We start from the raw sequence: 17,105 nt of genomic DNA, 5'->3' as shown, positions 1-17,105 counted from the left end.
CTGATGGCAAGGGGTTGGTCTCTATCGAGTGGTCTGATAGTAACAGCTAGCTTGGCAGTTGCATAGTCACAGCCTTGCTGTTTGCACGTTTGTTTAAACCTGAAATCTAACTTTCAGAATAGATGACCACTCTGCCAAGACTCTGAGCCACAGTTAAGGGAGAGACAATGTGGCCTGGTCCCTCCTGTTGAGAAAGCACCTCTGATCTCACAGGCAGCTGGAGTTTTCTCTTGTTTACTTTGCAGAGAGAAGGTGTTGAATGCCCCAGCTGTTTCCATGGAAGGTCCTTACCTTAGTAGCAGTCTGGGTCTTGGGATAGGAATTAGGCTCCCATGGTTCTCATGCTGCATGAGAGTGCTGGGTAGGAAGTATAGTGCAAACGTTTTCTTAGGAAATGTGATTCTTGGGGTGGTGCTTTCTCCTGGTCAAAAGGTCATGCTCCTTTTTTATTTAAATTTCTAGCAGTCCTGTAACCTGGATGTACAATTGTAAATAATAACTTTGTTTTTTAGCTGGCTCTTTGTGTGGGGTGGTTTTTTTAAACTTTAAACCTACAGCAGGGGTTAAGTTGGCATAGGTGTGTCTCTCAGGGGTGTGGATTTTTCAGACCCCTGAGACAAGTAGCTCTACCGATTTAAGTTCCTGGTGAGGACCAGCTCCAAACACAAATACATGTATAGGATAAATGTATGCATGGCACAGACATCATATTATAATCGTTCACAACAGTTACAATTAAGTTTGAATTGGTGATTAAAAAAAAATTAACCCTTGGATTTTTTAAGTCAATGTAAGTTGTAGGCCTTTGCCCTCTTGAGATAGACGTATATAAATAGACTTTTGTTTTTGTCGTCTGATTTTTCTGATAAGTCACGTGCTGCTGGTGCTCCTCTGTTACTCCAGCTTTGCAGAAAACTACTGTTTGGCGTTGTTCAGATAGAAAGTTGGAAACGCTCCTTTTGCTGAGGAATGCATATCTGTCTAATCAGGACCATTTAAGTGCTAACACTAAGCACAAACAATTTTTATTTTCTTTAAAATAAAATGCAAAATAATAGGCTAATGCACTCTGAAAGCTAGTGTTAAAATATTAAAAGTTATTAAAGGTAAAATTCCTACAGAATCCTTAAACAAACAGGAAATACAATGAAATTAGGTACAATTATTGTGTAATTTCAATGGATATTACATTTGTATTGCTGTATCTTAAGAAACAAATACCACATCCATGCACAACAGCCAAATTAATAGTAGCTATTCTGAGTGTGCATCTGCACTGTGATCAGAGGTGATTGCTTACCCGCGCTAGCTTTAATCTCACTAACCTGGCTAAAAGGCAGCGAAGACATGCAGGCTGTACAAGCCTGCCAAGAACCCTTGGTATGTACTTGTGTATCTATTCTGTGCTGCTGCGTCTTTGTTTTTAGCCACGCTAGCTAGATTAAAGTTAGCATGTGTACTTCTGTGTGAGCTGCAATCACACCTCTGCAGTATAGGCATACTCAGTCTCAGAGATTTAGATGATGCCATTTTAATGTTGCTAAGATGCACAAAAAACAGTTTATCAAATTGTCTAGTTAGTAATTGTTTGCCCATTAGCATCCTGGGGACAGAGTTGATTTGGCTGAGGGACCTGGATCTACACTGCATATCAGGCTTTAACGGGCACAAGAGAATTCATTGCTTCTCTTCCCTGCTGTTGTTGCTGGATCAAGTACGTTTGCAAACAACAGACTGGGAGCGGGATTGGCCTGAAAGAGAGTGTGGAGAATCCAGTTATGTGGATGTATGCCTAGTGCAAGCGAAGCCGTTGTTGCATGGCAGCAATCAGGATGCTGCCATGGCCTGCCTGGACTCAGTCACCGAAAGAAGCCGTACCTGTAAGACTCCCTGTGGACGGTGGAGAAATCCTGCTTTCCCTGTGCTCGGATTGGTTTCTGCTCTGGTTTGCAGTTCTTCACCTTCTCCGCTCTCTGGGGCAGGAATGTGCTGTGTGTGGTAGTTTGGCTTTCAAACTTGGCCTAGAAATCCAAACAGTCACAGAGTTCAGTCCCTTTTTTTTGTATTTTACACTGCAAGGTGTTGGGAAACGCTATCAAAGTGGCCCCTGCCCCAACCATGGCTACATTAAACATGAGGCAACTGCTAACTAGAGATACCGGCAACTTGTCAGCTTCTTTTCCGTTCTGAATGCGGAGCAGAGGTAATTACATTTGAAAAAGAAAGAAATGGAGAACGATAGGAAATTGCTTTTAGGAAATATTAAAATGTGTTAGCAAGGAAGCAGGGTTTTTCCCCTGTTGTTGCCACGGTCAGTTGTAGATGCTCTGTCACTGCCAATGTCACAGAACAGATGAGGTAAGGCACTTGTAAATATACAACAGGCTGTGTGAGGGGCAGACAGACGTGGCCTGTCTGGATTCTGCCGTCTATATTTCTGGATGTTCCTGAATGCTGTTTGCTAGGGGGTCTGGGACATAAAGTAGCATGTGTGTGCTGCCAGGGTAGCAGTCAAAATACCCAGGTTTAACATGGTGAATGTTTGCCTAAGGGCTGCTTTCCTCCACCTCTTGCTGTCTCAGATGTGCCCCTTCTTGGGGGGAGCAGTAGAGGACCTAGACTGACTGGTGGCAGCAGTAGGGTGCCCAGCTCCAGCCCTACCCATTGCAGCAAGAGGGCTGTCTTTGTTCCGGTCATTGTTTCCTCACTGGATGTTTGCTCCAAGCTCCTGTTCCACTCCCTCATTCCCTGCCCACCAGCTTCCTCTCCCACACCTCTTTGGCCCAGGTAACAACTCCCTTCCTCACCTCCCATCATGTTAGTGCCACACCTCTTCTTTTAAAGGTGATATCTGCAGCTATCCCGCTGCCTGTGTCTTGAATCCCCATGTGTCTCTCCATGTGTCTATTCAGATAATAAACTCTGCAGGACAGGGACTCTGCATGCCTGGGGAGTCTGTGCAGCACCTGCCATGGTAGGACCCTGACTGAAATTTGGCTGCTGTTCTCTCGAGCACATTATCATTCATGGGACAGTGGCCTCTGTCTTTGTGGTACCCTGTGGAATTTGTCTGGTGTACAAGGCTGCGCTGAGGCTATTGGATGCACTCTGCTTTCACAGGACCATCTGTGTTGTGTGAGGGTACCAGCCATGGGCAGCCCTTTAGCAGGAGCTGTCTCCTGGCCCCATCGTATTACCAGAGGTCGGATGTAGACTCCATCGTGGGGGTCGCCTTGCCGGATTCGGGGCTGGGCTCCCCAGTCTCTGAAGAAGAACTTGTGGGCTGTGGAATCGTCAAACTTTGCAGGGAGGGATCTCAGCACCGTGGGGGGCCACTGGATGGTCTCCAGAGGCCTGTCCAAGGGCAGAGGAGGGTAAGAGAGCTGGAAAGAGACAGAGAGAGTCAGAAAAACAACCACAAGCTTTTTTATAGTACTTTTCATCTCTAGATTGCAAAGAGGCAGAGCCAGATTTTCAAAAGAGTTTTGCACTTTGTAGCTCCTATTGAGAACACGGCAGAGTTTTTTAAAAGTCTGTCCCTTGGTACTTAGAGAACGTGGCGTTGGGAAACACCACTTGCTGTTCCAGGTGTGGAGCTGGGAGTGGAATGGCTGAGTGCATGATTTACACCAATGGTTTACTACTGGGTCACAATGACACCAGGGCAAGAGGGAGCCAGCCCATTTCTGCCATGCAGGGGCAGGACAGGACAAAACTGTGGAAAGTGACACTGATACCCAAGGGTTGGGGGAGGAGGGGAGGTTCAGGCAGCATTCCCTCCATCTCATTTTTTCTTTAGCTTCCTTTTTTCCCCACTGGCAGGATCACTGCAATAGGGGATTCTCTGTCCATGCTGCACAAAGCAACCACTGCGCCCTCGGCACAAAAGCCAAGGGGTGCCCAGATACTGGTCTCATCTGACCCTGCACGCTGGCTTAGAGTTACTGACTTACTGAATGAAAGCAAAATATAATTATCCTGAACTTCTGGCATGGCTTGTCCAAGAATCTCCAAGCAATTCATCAGTGGGAACTGCATGGACCACACCCCTTTATCCCTTTACAAACGCTGGCTAATTAAGGAGATTTTCAAAGCTTCCCAGCCTGTGGGGCGAAGAAGTGTCACTGTTCCCATTTTACAGACAGGAGGGGAAGAAACTTGCCCAAGCTCATAAAACAAGGCAGTGACAGAGCTGGGAATTAACCTAGGCACCCGGACTCCTAGACCTTGTGCTCTAATCACTAGATTTATTCCCACTGTGTCAGTGAGAATCATCTTTATTCATTCACTGAAATTAACTTTGCTCAAAGAGTCCCTTGATCTCCATATAACCCCCCTTTCCTTCCCGTTACCTTGGTCACCGTGTCTCCACTGAATTTTCCATCCCACTCTCTCCCCAAGTCTGCCAGCTCCTCTTTCAGCTTGATAGAGCTGGCACGAGGGTATCTGCGGGTGTCCCAGCCATGGTAGCTTTCCCTCTGCACTGTCTGAAAATCTGTGCTGGGTGGAAGAGGGAAACACTTCAGCTGCAAGGAGGTGAATCAGGTGTTCCTTAGAGCTTTGCACACCAGCCATCACTGTGCATCTCCTGCGTTCTATTTGTGGCTGTGCCAAGGACTTGCTGTGCAATCTCAGACAAGTCACTTCATTGCTCCATGCCTTAGTTTCCCCATCTGTAAAATGGGGTCAACACTGAGCTACTGCGTTTGGTAAGTGTGTGCGTTAATATCAGTGAATGCCCGCCGGGCACTGTTCACTTGAGGATCTCAAAACCCTTGGCAATGTTGTTTATAGGAACAAAATCTTGTTTTCTTCCTCTTCCCAAAACTTGTTGCTGGGGTTGGATGCAGCATTCTTCTGACTGAGAGGAGGGGAGGGCCCTTGTGCTAGATCTCTGTCAAAGGCTCAGCTTACCTGCTCTGCCGCCTGAGGGATCCTTGCTGCAATGCTGAGACAAACCCCTCATCTTGCCTGGGGTTTCCCCATTCCAAGCACTGCCCATGGGCGTTACTTGGTGGCTGCACTCACCTGAAGCCCTGGTTGATTGCCAGGTTGTCCAGAGGAGGCTGAGCAGGCCAAATCCGTGCAGGTAACAAGCTGCATGCTGGGAAATCACTCTGGTACTTGGTAATGTATTCCACCTGTGTTCGTTTCCTTGCTGGCACTACTCCCTTACCGCTTGACTGGGCTACCCGCTTCCCTAAGGGCACGGACTGGTAGGTGCTCTGGTGGGTTGTCGTCATGTCATGATCACCTAGCAGAACAGAAAGCAATGTACTGTCCCGTGCCATGGGGGTGGGGGTTAGTCTTTGGAGGGGCTACCCCTCTCTATAGGAGCAGGGTTTGGCTGGTTCGCCAACCCTAGTGAGAGGGGCTGCAGAAATCAAGAGCATCCCGTGTCTTAGGCCAGATTAATAAAACGATACATCTCTCAGCTAGTCTCAAACTTGTTGGACAGTAAACTCAGGCTGCAGAATGGGGAAGCTTTTCCCGGTTCTGGTTTGGAAAGTACCCCAGAGAGAGCTCAGCCCAGGCTTTCAGTGTCGTCTCAGCACTCCGACAGCCCCTGGGCTGGCAGTTGAGAAATGACATGGAAACGAGCCCCCCCCAGCCGGTAAGCTCAGCTCTGCCATGCTCGTTAGCCTCTGAAACTTTGTGCTGCTTTGTCCATATGGTACAGCCCTATCCTGGCCTTCCTGCGTAGTGTCCTCACACCTCGCCGTGACCAGCCTCCTGGGGTGTGTCTACGCTGCAAGGGGCAGTGAGTCTCAGAGCCTGGGACTTCAGGGCTTGTGCTACAGCACTAAGAATCATGTGGAGCTGTTCAGACTTGGGCTCAGGACCTGAGGGACCGGGGTGAGGGACCGGGGTCAAGCCGCAAGCTCCACACAGCTGGTTTTAGCACCGAACGTGAGCCCAAGTCCGTAGACTTGCTGCCTCTTGCAGTGTAGATGTACCCCTAAACCGGGGGCTCTCAACCTTCCCAGGCTGCTGTACCCCTTTCCGGAGTCTGATTTGTCTCTCGCACCCCCATGTTTCACCTCCCTTACAAACTACTTGCTTACGAAATCAGACCTAAAAATACAGCTCTCTCCCAGCACACCAGTACTGAACAATGGCTGACTTTCTTGTTTTTACCACGAATTGTAAAATAAATCACTTGGAATATAAACATGGCACTTACATTTCAATGTCTAGTCTACAGAGCAGTGTAAACAAGTCGTCGTCTGGGGGACATTTTAGTTCGTACTGACTCCACGAGGGCTGTTTATGTAGCCTGTTGTCAAAGCAGGCCAATATCTAGCTGAGCTGCTGTACCCCCTGAAAAACCTCGGTGTTCCCCTGCTTGAGAACCTCTCTTGCCCTAGACCAGTGGTTCTCACCCTGTTTACCATTGTGGGCCGCATCCAATACTCCCTGTGTGGCCCTGCGGCTGTCACATGGGCCGCAGGGTGGGCACCGCTGCCCGAGACTGTATCACCTGGGAGCCGCTGGGGTGGAGGCAAAGGGCCCTGTGGCAGGCTGGCCAGTCGGCCCTGTAAGGGGAGCTGGGCTGAGCCCTGCTGTGGCCCGGCGGATGCAGCCCCAGCTGAGGGTGCGATGGGGCAAGGCTAAGGATGGGTCCCGGGTATCTGGAGCTGGCTGCACACCGGGTGCAGGACGCAGCTGGGAGGAGCCCGTGAGAGAGGAGCTGGGACAGGCTTGGCAAAGGCAGCCCCGAGTGAGCTGGGAGAAGGGCCTGGAGGAAGGGGGTACCTGGGGCGACGCAGCCCGCAGCCCGTCAGGAAGAAGGTAGGCACAAGCGAGAACCAGCGGTGAGCCCCAGGAGGGCCCAGCGGGCCTGGGGAGGGCAGTTCTATGAAAGTGGCAAGGCCAGGCAAACCCTGACCAGGAGGATGTTTGGGGGACGGGCCTGTGCCCAGCAAAGCTGGTTAGAGGGAGCCATAAAACCAGCAGGGCCATGCTTGAAACGAGGGAACGTGTTGGAGACGGGCTTGCTAAGACGCCAACAGCAAGCGCAATCCCGGCGAGGGCGGCTGCGTGCCGCACAGCCTATGCGGGGGCAGCCCTGCTTCCGGGCCCATGTGGATGTGGGGCTGGAAGCTTTCATCCTCTCTGTTACCTTCGATGGTGAGCTGAGCCTGGAGGCCTTTGACCAGCTCCGGTCTGGGGACGCATTTCTCCGTGAACTCTCGCTGCGTGGTGCTTTCCATCTCGGCCGCCTGGTCAGGGGACAGGAGAGCGCCTGGGGTGGAGAGAACGGGGCTGGTGCTGCTCAGTGTTCCCAGCGCAGCGGGTCGGGCTGAACCCTGGGTTTTGGGCGTGCTCCCGGGCACGGAGCCCAGCCCAGCCCCATGGCAGGCACTGTGGGCCCGGTGTCTGGCATTGGAGAGGCCCTCCTGGCTTCTGTAGCACCGGCGAGCACTCAGGGCGCTATCCAGATCCAGGACTCAGGGGTGGGGCACGTGGACTGCGGGCACCCCAAGTTAATGCAGCCCCTTTGGCCGATCTCAGCCTGGGGGGCGGGGCGGGGGGGTCCCAGCGGTACCTGCCAGGGCTGGCGGCTCTCCATAGCAGGCTGGGCGTTCCACTCGCCATCCCTTGTAGCTCTCCTTGGTGGTCGTGGTGTGGGGGAAGCCGGAGCCGTCGGGCTGCCTGTGAGTCGGGGGCCGCCGGAGGGTGGCCACGACCGGCTCCCTGGGCGGGAAGTGGAGGCGGTACAGACTCTGGCTTTGGAAGGGCTCCTCTGGGCACTGATACGCCTCCTGCAAAACATGACCGCCCCGTGCTTTGGGCTAGAAAGGTCAGCCTGTCTCCTCCCCGGGGGGCAGCTGGGCCCACGCCACTCCCAGGGAGCGACCCGTTGCGCTAACCCGGGCTCAGTGGAGAGCAGGCAGTGCAGCCCCCGTTGGCGCTGACTGGGTTCCAGAGTGTCCAGCCGCAGAGGGCGCCTCCCCTCGTGAGGGGTGACTCGTGGCTTAATTCACAGAGCCCCCTTGGCCTGCAGGCCTTGCCAGGGCAGGTGAGTGGGTGGGGTAGAGCCCTGGCCTTCTCAATGGGGGGCGGGTGGGGGAGAGAGGGGTTCTTCTTTCTCTCTCGGGAGAGGGGGACGGCAGGACCCTAGCCTGGATCAGCTGCGGTGCTGGCGTTACCCGGACGTGTGCCTTGGTCCTCTGGCCCAGCTCCCAAGGGATGAACTCTGCCCGCTGCGTGGTGCTGAAGGCCATGGCTGGGGGGTTGGGGTGTGGAGGGGTGTGGAGTGGCCTCTTGCTGCTTCGAGGATGCACGTCTGGAGGGGAGGAAGAGTGAGGAGGTGACCGGGAGGCGCACGGGGCATGTGTAAAACTAGGGAGACTGCTTTGGTTCCCCTCGCTTACTTGGTGGCTGGGTGTAAGTTGCCTTGTAATGGGACAGCTGGGGCCGCCTGCAGTCCTGAGGCGCTGGCCGGCTCCGCTTCTTGCAGTTCTTGTGGCGCTTGTGTCGACTGAGTGTGACAGAGAAGCAGCTGAGAGAGAGGAACTGAAACCAGGCTCCCCTCCCATCCGGGAGCCTTCTCCACATCCAGCCTGTGTGCCCCGGGGGGGTGACTGCTCACTGCTCAGGCAGCCGGGTCTGCTCACTGGGAGCTGTGTGCTGGGCAGTGGGGCGGCAGGTGCTCAGCAGCTTTCAGCACCCCCGAGAACGGCTCCCCTCCACCTGGCACCTCCCAGAGCTTCTGGGGAGACGGATGCTATTGGTAAGAGGAAGAGATCTCTCCTGGGGTGGAGGTAGGAGCTGGAAGCTACCAAATACTGTGAAATGACCCAGCCCCCCCGCCTGCTACTGCCCAACTCCCACTCCCAACAGGGCTCAGGGCACAGCTGCAGGCCTCTGTCATGTTCTGAAAAGAGGTGGTTAAAATTTGTAAGTCCCCAGGGACATGGGTAAACGCTACAGAATACATCCATGCACACGCACATGGATGGTCTGTGGGGCCGAGACTTTCTCATGCCTCTGGGTACCGCTGCAGTACAAGTGATGATAGCTCTTTGTAAAGCTGCTCCATACTAACACCGAGAGAGAGACAGCCCTACAGCGAGAGATGTAGAGCAGGCTGCTGTCCTTCTCTGTGCTGCCCATGGCTTCTAGCCTGCCTGCACTCCTCAGTGCCAGCAGCTTTTGCTTAAGATCAGGACTAGTGTGTGTGGAGTGGGGAAACGAACCAATTCTTGCTCTAGAAGCCTTAAGCAAAAATAAAGAAAGGGCGTGTGTCTGTCTGTGCCTGTTCGGGCGCTCACTTACCCACAGTCGCAGAGTTCACAGAGACAAGCAAACTGCAGGGACTCCATCTCCCAGGCTTTGTAGGTCAGGCAAGCGGAGGGAATCCCTCCGCCCCCCACCTGTGAGATGCAGTTTCTGGTTCTAGAGATGACGGGCTACAGGGCTGGTGGTACGGACCCAGGAGTGCTCTGAGCAGCTGCTTCTGGGCTCTATGGAGTCTCTGTTTGGGCTGAGCTTAGGGGTTTAGTGTGTGTTGCAGGTTGCTATGGTTCCTGGTCTCCTGCCTTTCACCCAAGAGTGATTTGAATGTGAATGCTGCTCTAGCAACCCCACGAATGCCAGGTTACCAGGAGTTTAGAGGAGGGGAAGGGCTGCGCTGTGTTTCCCAGGCTAGGTTTGTAACTGAGACAGGATTGGGAGCAGCAGGGCTCCACAGGGCCGCTAACAACCATGGGAAAGTACGCAGCCCTCTGGCAGGGGACAGTCACTCGCAGGCGGGGGCCCCTAGGTGCTGTGCACACCTGGTGAGCTCTGGGGCAGGGGCCTGTCTGCATAGTGAAAGGAAGGGAGGGGGAAAACAGGCCCAGAGAGAAGTGGCTTGCCCAGTAGAGCTGGGGTTAGACCCAGGGCTGCTGACTCCCAGGCCAGTACCTTCCACGCTGCTTCTCTAACGCTAGCTAGAACGTCCCCCAGGCTTGGGGGACTCTGGAGAGCCACTGGCCAGCACTGTTCAAGGCGGGTCTGCATCTCCAGAGCCAGCTCTTTGGCATGGCTGCAGGAAGCTGCCTGATCCGGCCAACGACTTCCCTGGGGCCGGAGCTGCTGAGGACCCGTTCAAGGCTGAAGTTGCCACCAGCAAGAAGCTGGCCAAGCCAGCACCAATTAGCTGAGAGGCCAATCAGCGTGTTAATTGAGTGTCATCAGTCATTTAATTGTTTGAAGCACTGTTTCATTAACAAGTTGAACGGTCCTGGCAGATGTTAATGGAAGGATGCAGAAGAGTCTCCTTCTCACTGGTTAATAAGGGGGTAACTGCTCAGTAATTGGAGACAAAGGTTATTTTTATTTGCTTTTGGGTTCACGTTTTCAAGCTTTTCTCCACAGCAATGAGCAACAGGAACTTAGCTGCCTGTCTGTCTGTCTTTTTTTTTTTAAAGTGGGATCCTCAGCTAATAACCTGAGTCCCAGGCTTGGGACTTTTAATAATAAATTTACAGTGTTGCCAACTCTCGGATGTTTTATGAGTCTGACAGTATTTGCTGTTCTTCTTAACTGGACTGGATCCGAGAACAAACAGAACAGAAAACCATTCCCTTCCAGCCCTGGAGACTTGGCCAAGTTGAACATAGGTCATCTCTCTCTCTCCCCACCCTTTTGAGCCCATTCCCTCAGGAGTTTACCAAACTCCCAGCAAAATGCATTAAAAACCCCTAAGTTGCCTCGGGGGCTGGTCTCTTACAAGTCCTGTGAAGGTGAAGGAGCAGTTCAGTGGTGCTGATGGACACAGGGCTGCCCACCCTCTCCGGTAATGATGTTTGGTGAGCGTGTGTCTGTATAATTTACTTGCTGTTGTGACTTGACCCTGCACAAAGCGTAATGGGGTCAGTCCCCGACCGCCACCCACTCCCTGCTGCAGGAAATACCCATTTCCAGCTGCTCAAAGACAGGCACATCTCCTCTGCTTTAATTCCAGGCCCTCTCAGGGCTGAGGGAGAATGTCAGTCTCACCTCCCAGCTTCTATCGGACTTGTTTGGTTTTCTAAGCATTTCTGAAACCAGCCCAGGCTGCCCAGTAGCCAAGCCGGATCCTACACTCACCCAAAGGGGGTTGCTGTATAACAACAACAGCCCCACAACAACAAACCACCACCCAACAGGCAGCCCAGCCCTCAGAAGCCGCTGTGCGGTGTGCATGGCCCGTCAGCGCCAGTGAGCAGCCCTAGAGCCAACCAGCGCGTCATGCGAGAGGGACAGCACACATTTCAGGTGATGACTCAAGTATTAAATGATGCAGCTAGAAAAAAAAGGGAAGCCCCTGAAATCTCTCTGGATTCCAGTTGAATTTATGACCAAGAACTAGTTCCCTCCCCGGCACTGAAGAATTGGCCTCGCGAGCTGTTAATTCAGGTGTTGAAGCTAAAGGTTGGGGCTGCTGCAGGGCTCAGTGACATATCTCATGGCAGAGCAGGGGCCAGGAAGGGGATGGCTCAGCCCACACGCCAGGCTGAGCTGGGGAGGGCAGGGAGGGAACTTGCACTCAGAAGTGGACAGTTGCTGCCCGAGGGGTTTCCAACATGTGCATGAGCCTGTCCCATCACACCTTTCTGAGGCTGTTTTGGTGGGGGGCTGACCCCAGGGTGAAGCAAGGCACAGGAGGCCCCATGCAACTCGTACCCCAGCCAGGAGCTCAGGAGGGGGCATTATCTCATCATGGGGGGAAGTGCTGACAGCAAGGGGCCAGGAGCTGTCCCCTGCCTGTTCTGAAAGCCTCCGTCAGGACGGGAATCCTCTGTTCAAACACTTCAGGTGCTTCCTCCAAGCTCAGTGCACTGTGCTCAGGGGGGGCTGCAGGACAGGTGGAGCGTGCATTGCTCCTCTGTGCCGGGTGCTCTCCTGGCTGCTTTTGGGGGGTGAGGAGCCCTGCTTTCCCCTCCCCCAGTTAGTTTCCTTGCCCCAGAGAAGTAGTAACAATGGCTGCTGCATGGAGATGCCTCTCTCCTCCCTGCCTGGCGGTGTGTGTGTGTCGGGGGGAGGGCAGCTCCTGAGGCCTCTGCTCCCCCTGAGCCAGGATGGGTGGGGTTCCTTGAAGCCCTGTTCCCTCTGGAACCCATTTCAGTGCTCAGTCTTCATGAGCCTCAAGTGGCTCTTGCCAAGTAGCCCACGCCCCAGTTATTGCACTGGGCGGTTTCCCTCACAGATGACCTTGGCTCCCCAGGCTGGAGGTGGGTTGCCCGAGGGTGCTCCCCGCTAATTAGCTGGAGGTGCAGAGCTATATTATAGTCTCAATAGTCAAGGTGCTGCGGGCCCACCAGAGGGCACTGTGACACCAGCTATCTGTGCCCTGGGCCTGCAAGGGGCTGGGAGTGGGGGGTAAGTGCGAGTCTGTCATTGCAGCCCTGCCCCCTTGGCATCACTGGCCTGGAGCATCTAACCAGCCCTAGAGCCACAGCTTGGGGGTGGGCATCACAGCTCCCCCTGTGCAGGGTGGCCAGGTCCCATGGCAGCATGGGCCTTTCCGCAAACACCTGGCATGATGTTATTTAAAAATACAGCTTCCATGGCCATGATGTCCAGTGCTCAGCCCTCCTGGGATGGACGGAAAGGGCTTTATAGGCTTTCACCTCCTGGGCTCTATCTCCAATTTAGAGGTGGGGAAACTGAGGCACAGAGTAGTGGTCTGCTTGGGCCTGACCTGGATTTAAGCCCACCTGAGCTTGAGAGGGTTGTGTCATTTTCCACCCCAACACAAACCGGAGTTGCCCCTGGGGTTGGTGTGGCTGCATGCCCCACTCCCTCCAGAGCGAGAGGTGCTGCTGTTCTGGACCTAGGGCAGTGAGGAGGCCGTGGCTGCCCCAGGCTGATCCCAGGAGAAGGAAAACTGCCCTGAGAGGGTCTGCTTGTTTTCTCAGCACTTGTGGCTGGGTTTGGGTCGGGTCACAGGGTTCTAGCACAGAGAGGGGAAGTGACTTGTCACCCAGCAAATCAGTGGCAAAGTGAGGGCTAGAACCCAGGAGTCCTGTCAGGGCTTCTCACTAGCCCTCAGACTGGTCATGCCTGACCACTGTAAGTGTCCGTACACCTGCTGCGCTGGGAGGGGCAGCGATGGGCTTCCATCTCTCTGGCTTCTCCTTCTGACCCCTCTCTTCCTGCATGAGCATGAATCTGTTGCCTGAGAGCTGCCAGGCAGGAGTGGTGGAGGTTCACGGCCCTCCCAGGAGACTTTTGCTCCCCTAACACAATACCAGGTAGCTGACATCACAGGTCATTTGCCTTCAGAGAGTGAAAAACTCTCACCTGACAGTTTTCAGAGTAACAGCCGTGTTAGTCTGTATTTGCAAAAAGAAAAGGAGGACTTGTGGCACCTTAGAGACTAACCCATTTATTTGAGCATAAGCTTTCGTGAGCTACAGCTCACTTCATCGGATGCAACACCTGACAGTGTCATTAATCAGGTGGCACTGAACAGAGCTGCTAATGTTTGTGCTTAATTAGTGCTAATGCAGCTGGGGGCCTTGGGATCATTTGAGGGAAGATTTCACACACACCCCTCATCTTCTTCACTGGAGCTGGCAGTAGCTGGCCCTGCGGTACCTTAAACGTGGTGCCCTTAGGAAAGTGTCCAGATCTTTCATGACAGGCTGGAATCAGGGCAGGGCTGGGTCCCAAACCAGTCCCCTAGATCCAGTCACCTCTGGATATCAGGGATATTTGGATCCAGAATTGAGGCAGTTGTGTTATCATGCACACCTGCTGTATTCTTTGTGAATCCTGCTCCCCACATTTCCACCTCAGGTGTGTGATGTCGTCCCCACCCCCGCTCCAAAAAAAGCCACAAAGCATTATGGGTTGGTCTGTGCAAAACAGAGTGGCCTGCTGTTTCTTTACTTGCAGGTGCAGAGTTCTGTTTTTACAGTACCCACATGCTTTGGATCTGGTTTTTGCTGTCAGAAGGCCCTGGTCTGAGAGAACTGTGCTGGGCTACAGAACAGAATGGAAGTCGGATCAGAATGTGCAGAAACAGATCACTAATGGGTCCCTGCTTCAAACAGCTGTGTTGCTGAATGTATGGTGCCTGTGTGCTATAGCAGTTTTAGGCATGCATAGGCTGTGTGTGTCCTTATTGTGTGCTTTACTGTGTCTGCATCCATTGTTCCCAGGGGTTGTGTATATCCATGCTACACGGTGTTCATTCCTAGCTCCCTCTAGGCATGGGATGAATGACACCAGCTGTTGCAAAGCTGGTGAAATGTTTGAGGGACGACCCCTTTCAGTGGCCGTTACCTGAGGATATCTGGATGCAGGCCAGAGACGTGCTCATGCCGGAATGTAAGTGGATGGACTCAGGTGGCCTGCGGGGACACTCTGTGAAGAACCCTGGTTCTAATGAGCCTTAAAGAGAGACGCTGTGCTACCAAATGGCTGGCTTGGCAACGTTTAGGGTTCCCACATGGACAGGACATGTGCCTCTTGCTCAGCCAGCCAGGCAAGCAGATGTCCTCTCTCGCCAGGCTCGTATTTCAGGGGTAGCTGCCTGTGTTCAGTGGGGCAGCGGGTGGATGAGCCGTCCTGGCGATAGGGATGGTAAGCTACTCCCTGATTATTCCCTTGGGAGGGGTTTGCAACAGAGGAGGAGGTCTGGGGTGAGGTGAGTGCATCACATGGCAATGGGGTTCTTCCCATTGACTGTGGTGGGCATTGGGTCGAGTCCCTAGAGTACAACAAGGAGCTGGGGGCTGTACAGTGTTAGAGGGCTTTCTCTTCACCCCCTCCCCTGGTTCTTGTCATGCAGACAGAGAGCAGAAGAGCAGAAGTCCGAAGTGCAGGCAATGCGATGTTTATTGGGGTTAGTTCCAAGCAAGCATGTCCAGAGCTCTATACGTTGGCAGAGTCTATTTCCCAGTGTTCCCTACCAGCTCTGATGCCACAGAGCCTTGCCTGTGTCCCCATTCCCACCTCCTTCTCCTTAGCAGGCCCAAATACATCTGCCATGCACACCCCTAGACACGCCCCTGACAACTTACAGTCATGTTCTGGTTTGGAGGGTCGTGAGTCTGGGGTCTTTGTCCCACCCTTCTTTTGTATCCCATGGGAGGGGTAAGGAGTGAGGTTGTGTTCTGGCCAAGGCCAGGCTTTTCTTTGGCTTTTAGTGTTTCTTATGCCTCCCCTCCTCTCCCCCATCTCCCTTTTCCCCTCCTGGCTGATTGCTTATCTTAGGCTTGAGAAAGGAGCCAGGCAGCCTTTCAGTGTATGCTCATATTACACTCCCATCATTCCCTCTAACACTTTCGTTCTATCCCTTATCTCTTCCCATTATACTAGCAAACCCATCTGGCCAGGCAGAAGCCACACACACAATGTCTTTGTCCTTTGTTTACACATATTAATATAAGAGAGAGAATTTTGGGTTTGACTTTTGGATACTTTTATCTCAGGTGGACAAACAAGCCTAGCTACTAACATATGGTACTTCAGCTGCCGGCTCACCACTGGCTCTCCTCAGCCCAGCAAAAGGGCTTGTGCCTCCCACCTCCTTGTGCCCCAATGATGTGTGGGTGCGTGCAAAGGTGCTCAGGCCGGGCGAGTGGCAAAGGTTAGAGCCCTGGGTTCTAAACTAGAACCCAGAGCCGCAGAGCATTCCAATGACCTTGGCTAAATGTCTAGCTCCTCATGGCCAACATACCCAGGGGTTCCCATCAGGCTGGGTTTGGCCCTTAATCCTGCCATGTTCCATGCAGTTTTCTGTGTCTGTGTCATGCCTGGGAGGCCTCTAAAAGGCCATCAAATCCCCATGGGATGTCTTGTAAGAGGGTCCTCAGTTTGTGTCCTGCTTGGCTGCCAGCCTCCATCCCAGAGCTGTTGGCTGCAGCGAGGCTGTAAAATGCCATGGGAACCTCTGGGATAAAGCAAACAGCACCCAGGAGTGGATCCCTTTATTATTGCTTCTAGAAGGGCAGTGGCCCCGGTCTTGGCGTCACAAGGCGACTTTGATTAGCTTAAAAAAAATTAAAATCTTAATTTAATTTAAAACACTGTCATTCACAGTCATGGCAAATGCTGAGCAGACTAATTATTATGCAAATTAGGCAGATAGAAAAATGATTAATAATTGCACAAATTAAAAATTATTGTAAACATCCTGTGACTAGTGATAAGTCCGCACGGAGTGCGTGTGCAGGAAGGAGCGTTGCTTAGCCGGCTCCTGAATCCCGATTTTCTCATTAGGGGACTTAATTAGCAAATGACACGAAGGAGCCAAGCAGCAGTTGTGTGGTTCTGGGCTCAGGACAGGCCAGCGTTTGGTTTCAGATGATGGGGGAGAGGTGCCAGTCTGGTCATTGCCACTGCCAGCATGAAGCTTGAATTTCACAGCTGAGAGCTCAGTTCAGTCGAACACCCATACAGTAACTTTGCTGCTCAAGGGCTCAGCCAGGGTTGATTGGCCCCAAAAGGTCACTGCCTTCACTGCGTCCTGTCTCTTTGCAAAGTCCCTGAGACTCTGATGGGAATTCCCCTTCAACGACTCACACAGCCGGGTTTGCGCCTTTAGAATAGAAGGAATCGCCCGCTGCCCTGCCATACCCCACCAGCAAGCCCAGTGTTCCCATGTAACTCTGCAGTAACAAACCAATTGCCCTGGCCTGGCATGGACTGGGGATGAACAAGGCAAGCGTCTCGCCCACCCCCTTGATGATGACCTCAGCCCCGTGCCGAGGGTAATGCGCAGAGAGGCAAGTTGGGTCTGATCTTTCTGCCGACATGGCCAGCCATGGTGCCTATTTGGGCCAGGGGGTCTTCTGTTGCCTACGTTCCTGCAGAAGAAACTGAGATTAGGGGAGGGTAGATGGATGACGGATGGACAGAGAGACAGTCCAGGTGGGGTGCACAGAACCCTCCACTGCGGATGTGCCTTTTGTAGGCTGCATTTGAGACAGGACCTGGAACAACCCGCCCCATGTCTGGACAGTGAGAGGGATCGTTGAAGGTGTCCCTCCGGGCAACAGCATGCTCTGCCATGGGCATGAGTGCTCCTTGTTGGCACTGTCCTTCCAGCGAGAATGGGATGCAGAGACCTTTTTATACCAGTGGTGGAGGTGGGAAGGTCTGGGAGACACTAGGTTCAGCCC

The 17,105-nt window shown here is 53.1% G+C and overlaps 1 protein-coding gene across 1 annotated transcript; it reads right to left on the bottom strand.

Moving 5' to 3' along the window:
* Window positions 1-1,124: 1,124 nt before the first annotated feature.
* Window positions 1,125-9,439, bottom strand: LOC311511390 (uncharacterized protein). The gene is made up of 10 exons (XM_084611946.1): window positions 9,283-9,439; window positions 8,379-8,485; window positions 8,154-8,290; window positions 7,550-7,766; window positions 7,124-7,246; window positions 5,029-5,254; window positions 4,353-4,500; window positions 3,198-3,383; window positions 1,879-2,021; window positions 1,125-1,751 (listed from the first exon to the last, which is right to left on the bottom strand). The coding sequence occupies exons 1-10, from the start codon at window positions 9,327-9,329 to the stop codon at window positions 1,652-1,654; spliced, it is 1,434 nt and encodes a 477-aa protein (XP_084468072.1). The 5' UTR covers window positions 9,330-9,439; the 3' UTR covers window positions 1,125-1,651.
* Between the last annotated feature and the right edge of the window lie 7,666 nt (window positions 9,440-17,105).

This window comes from Lepidochelys olivacea, assembly GCF_965140295.1.
Source record: "Lepidochelys olivacea isolate rLepOli2 genome assembly, chromosome: 22".
Taxonomy (NCBI): Eukaryota; Metazoa; Chordata; order Testudines; family Cheloniidae; genus Lepidochelys; species Lepidochelys olivacea.
Note: the sequence above shows the minus strand (reverse complement) of the source record. Positions and strands in the feature narration are given on the sequence as shown.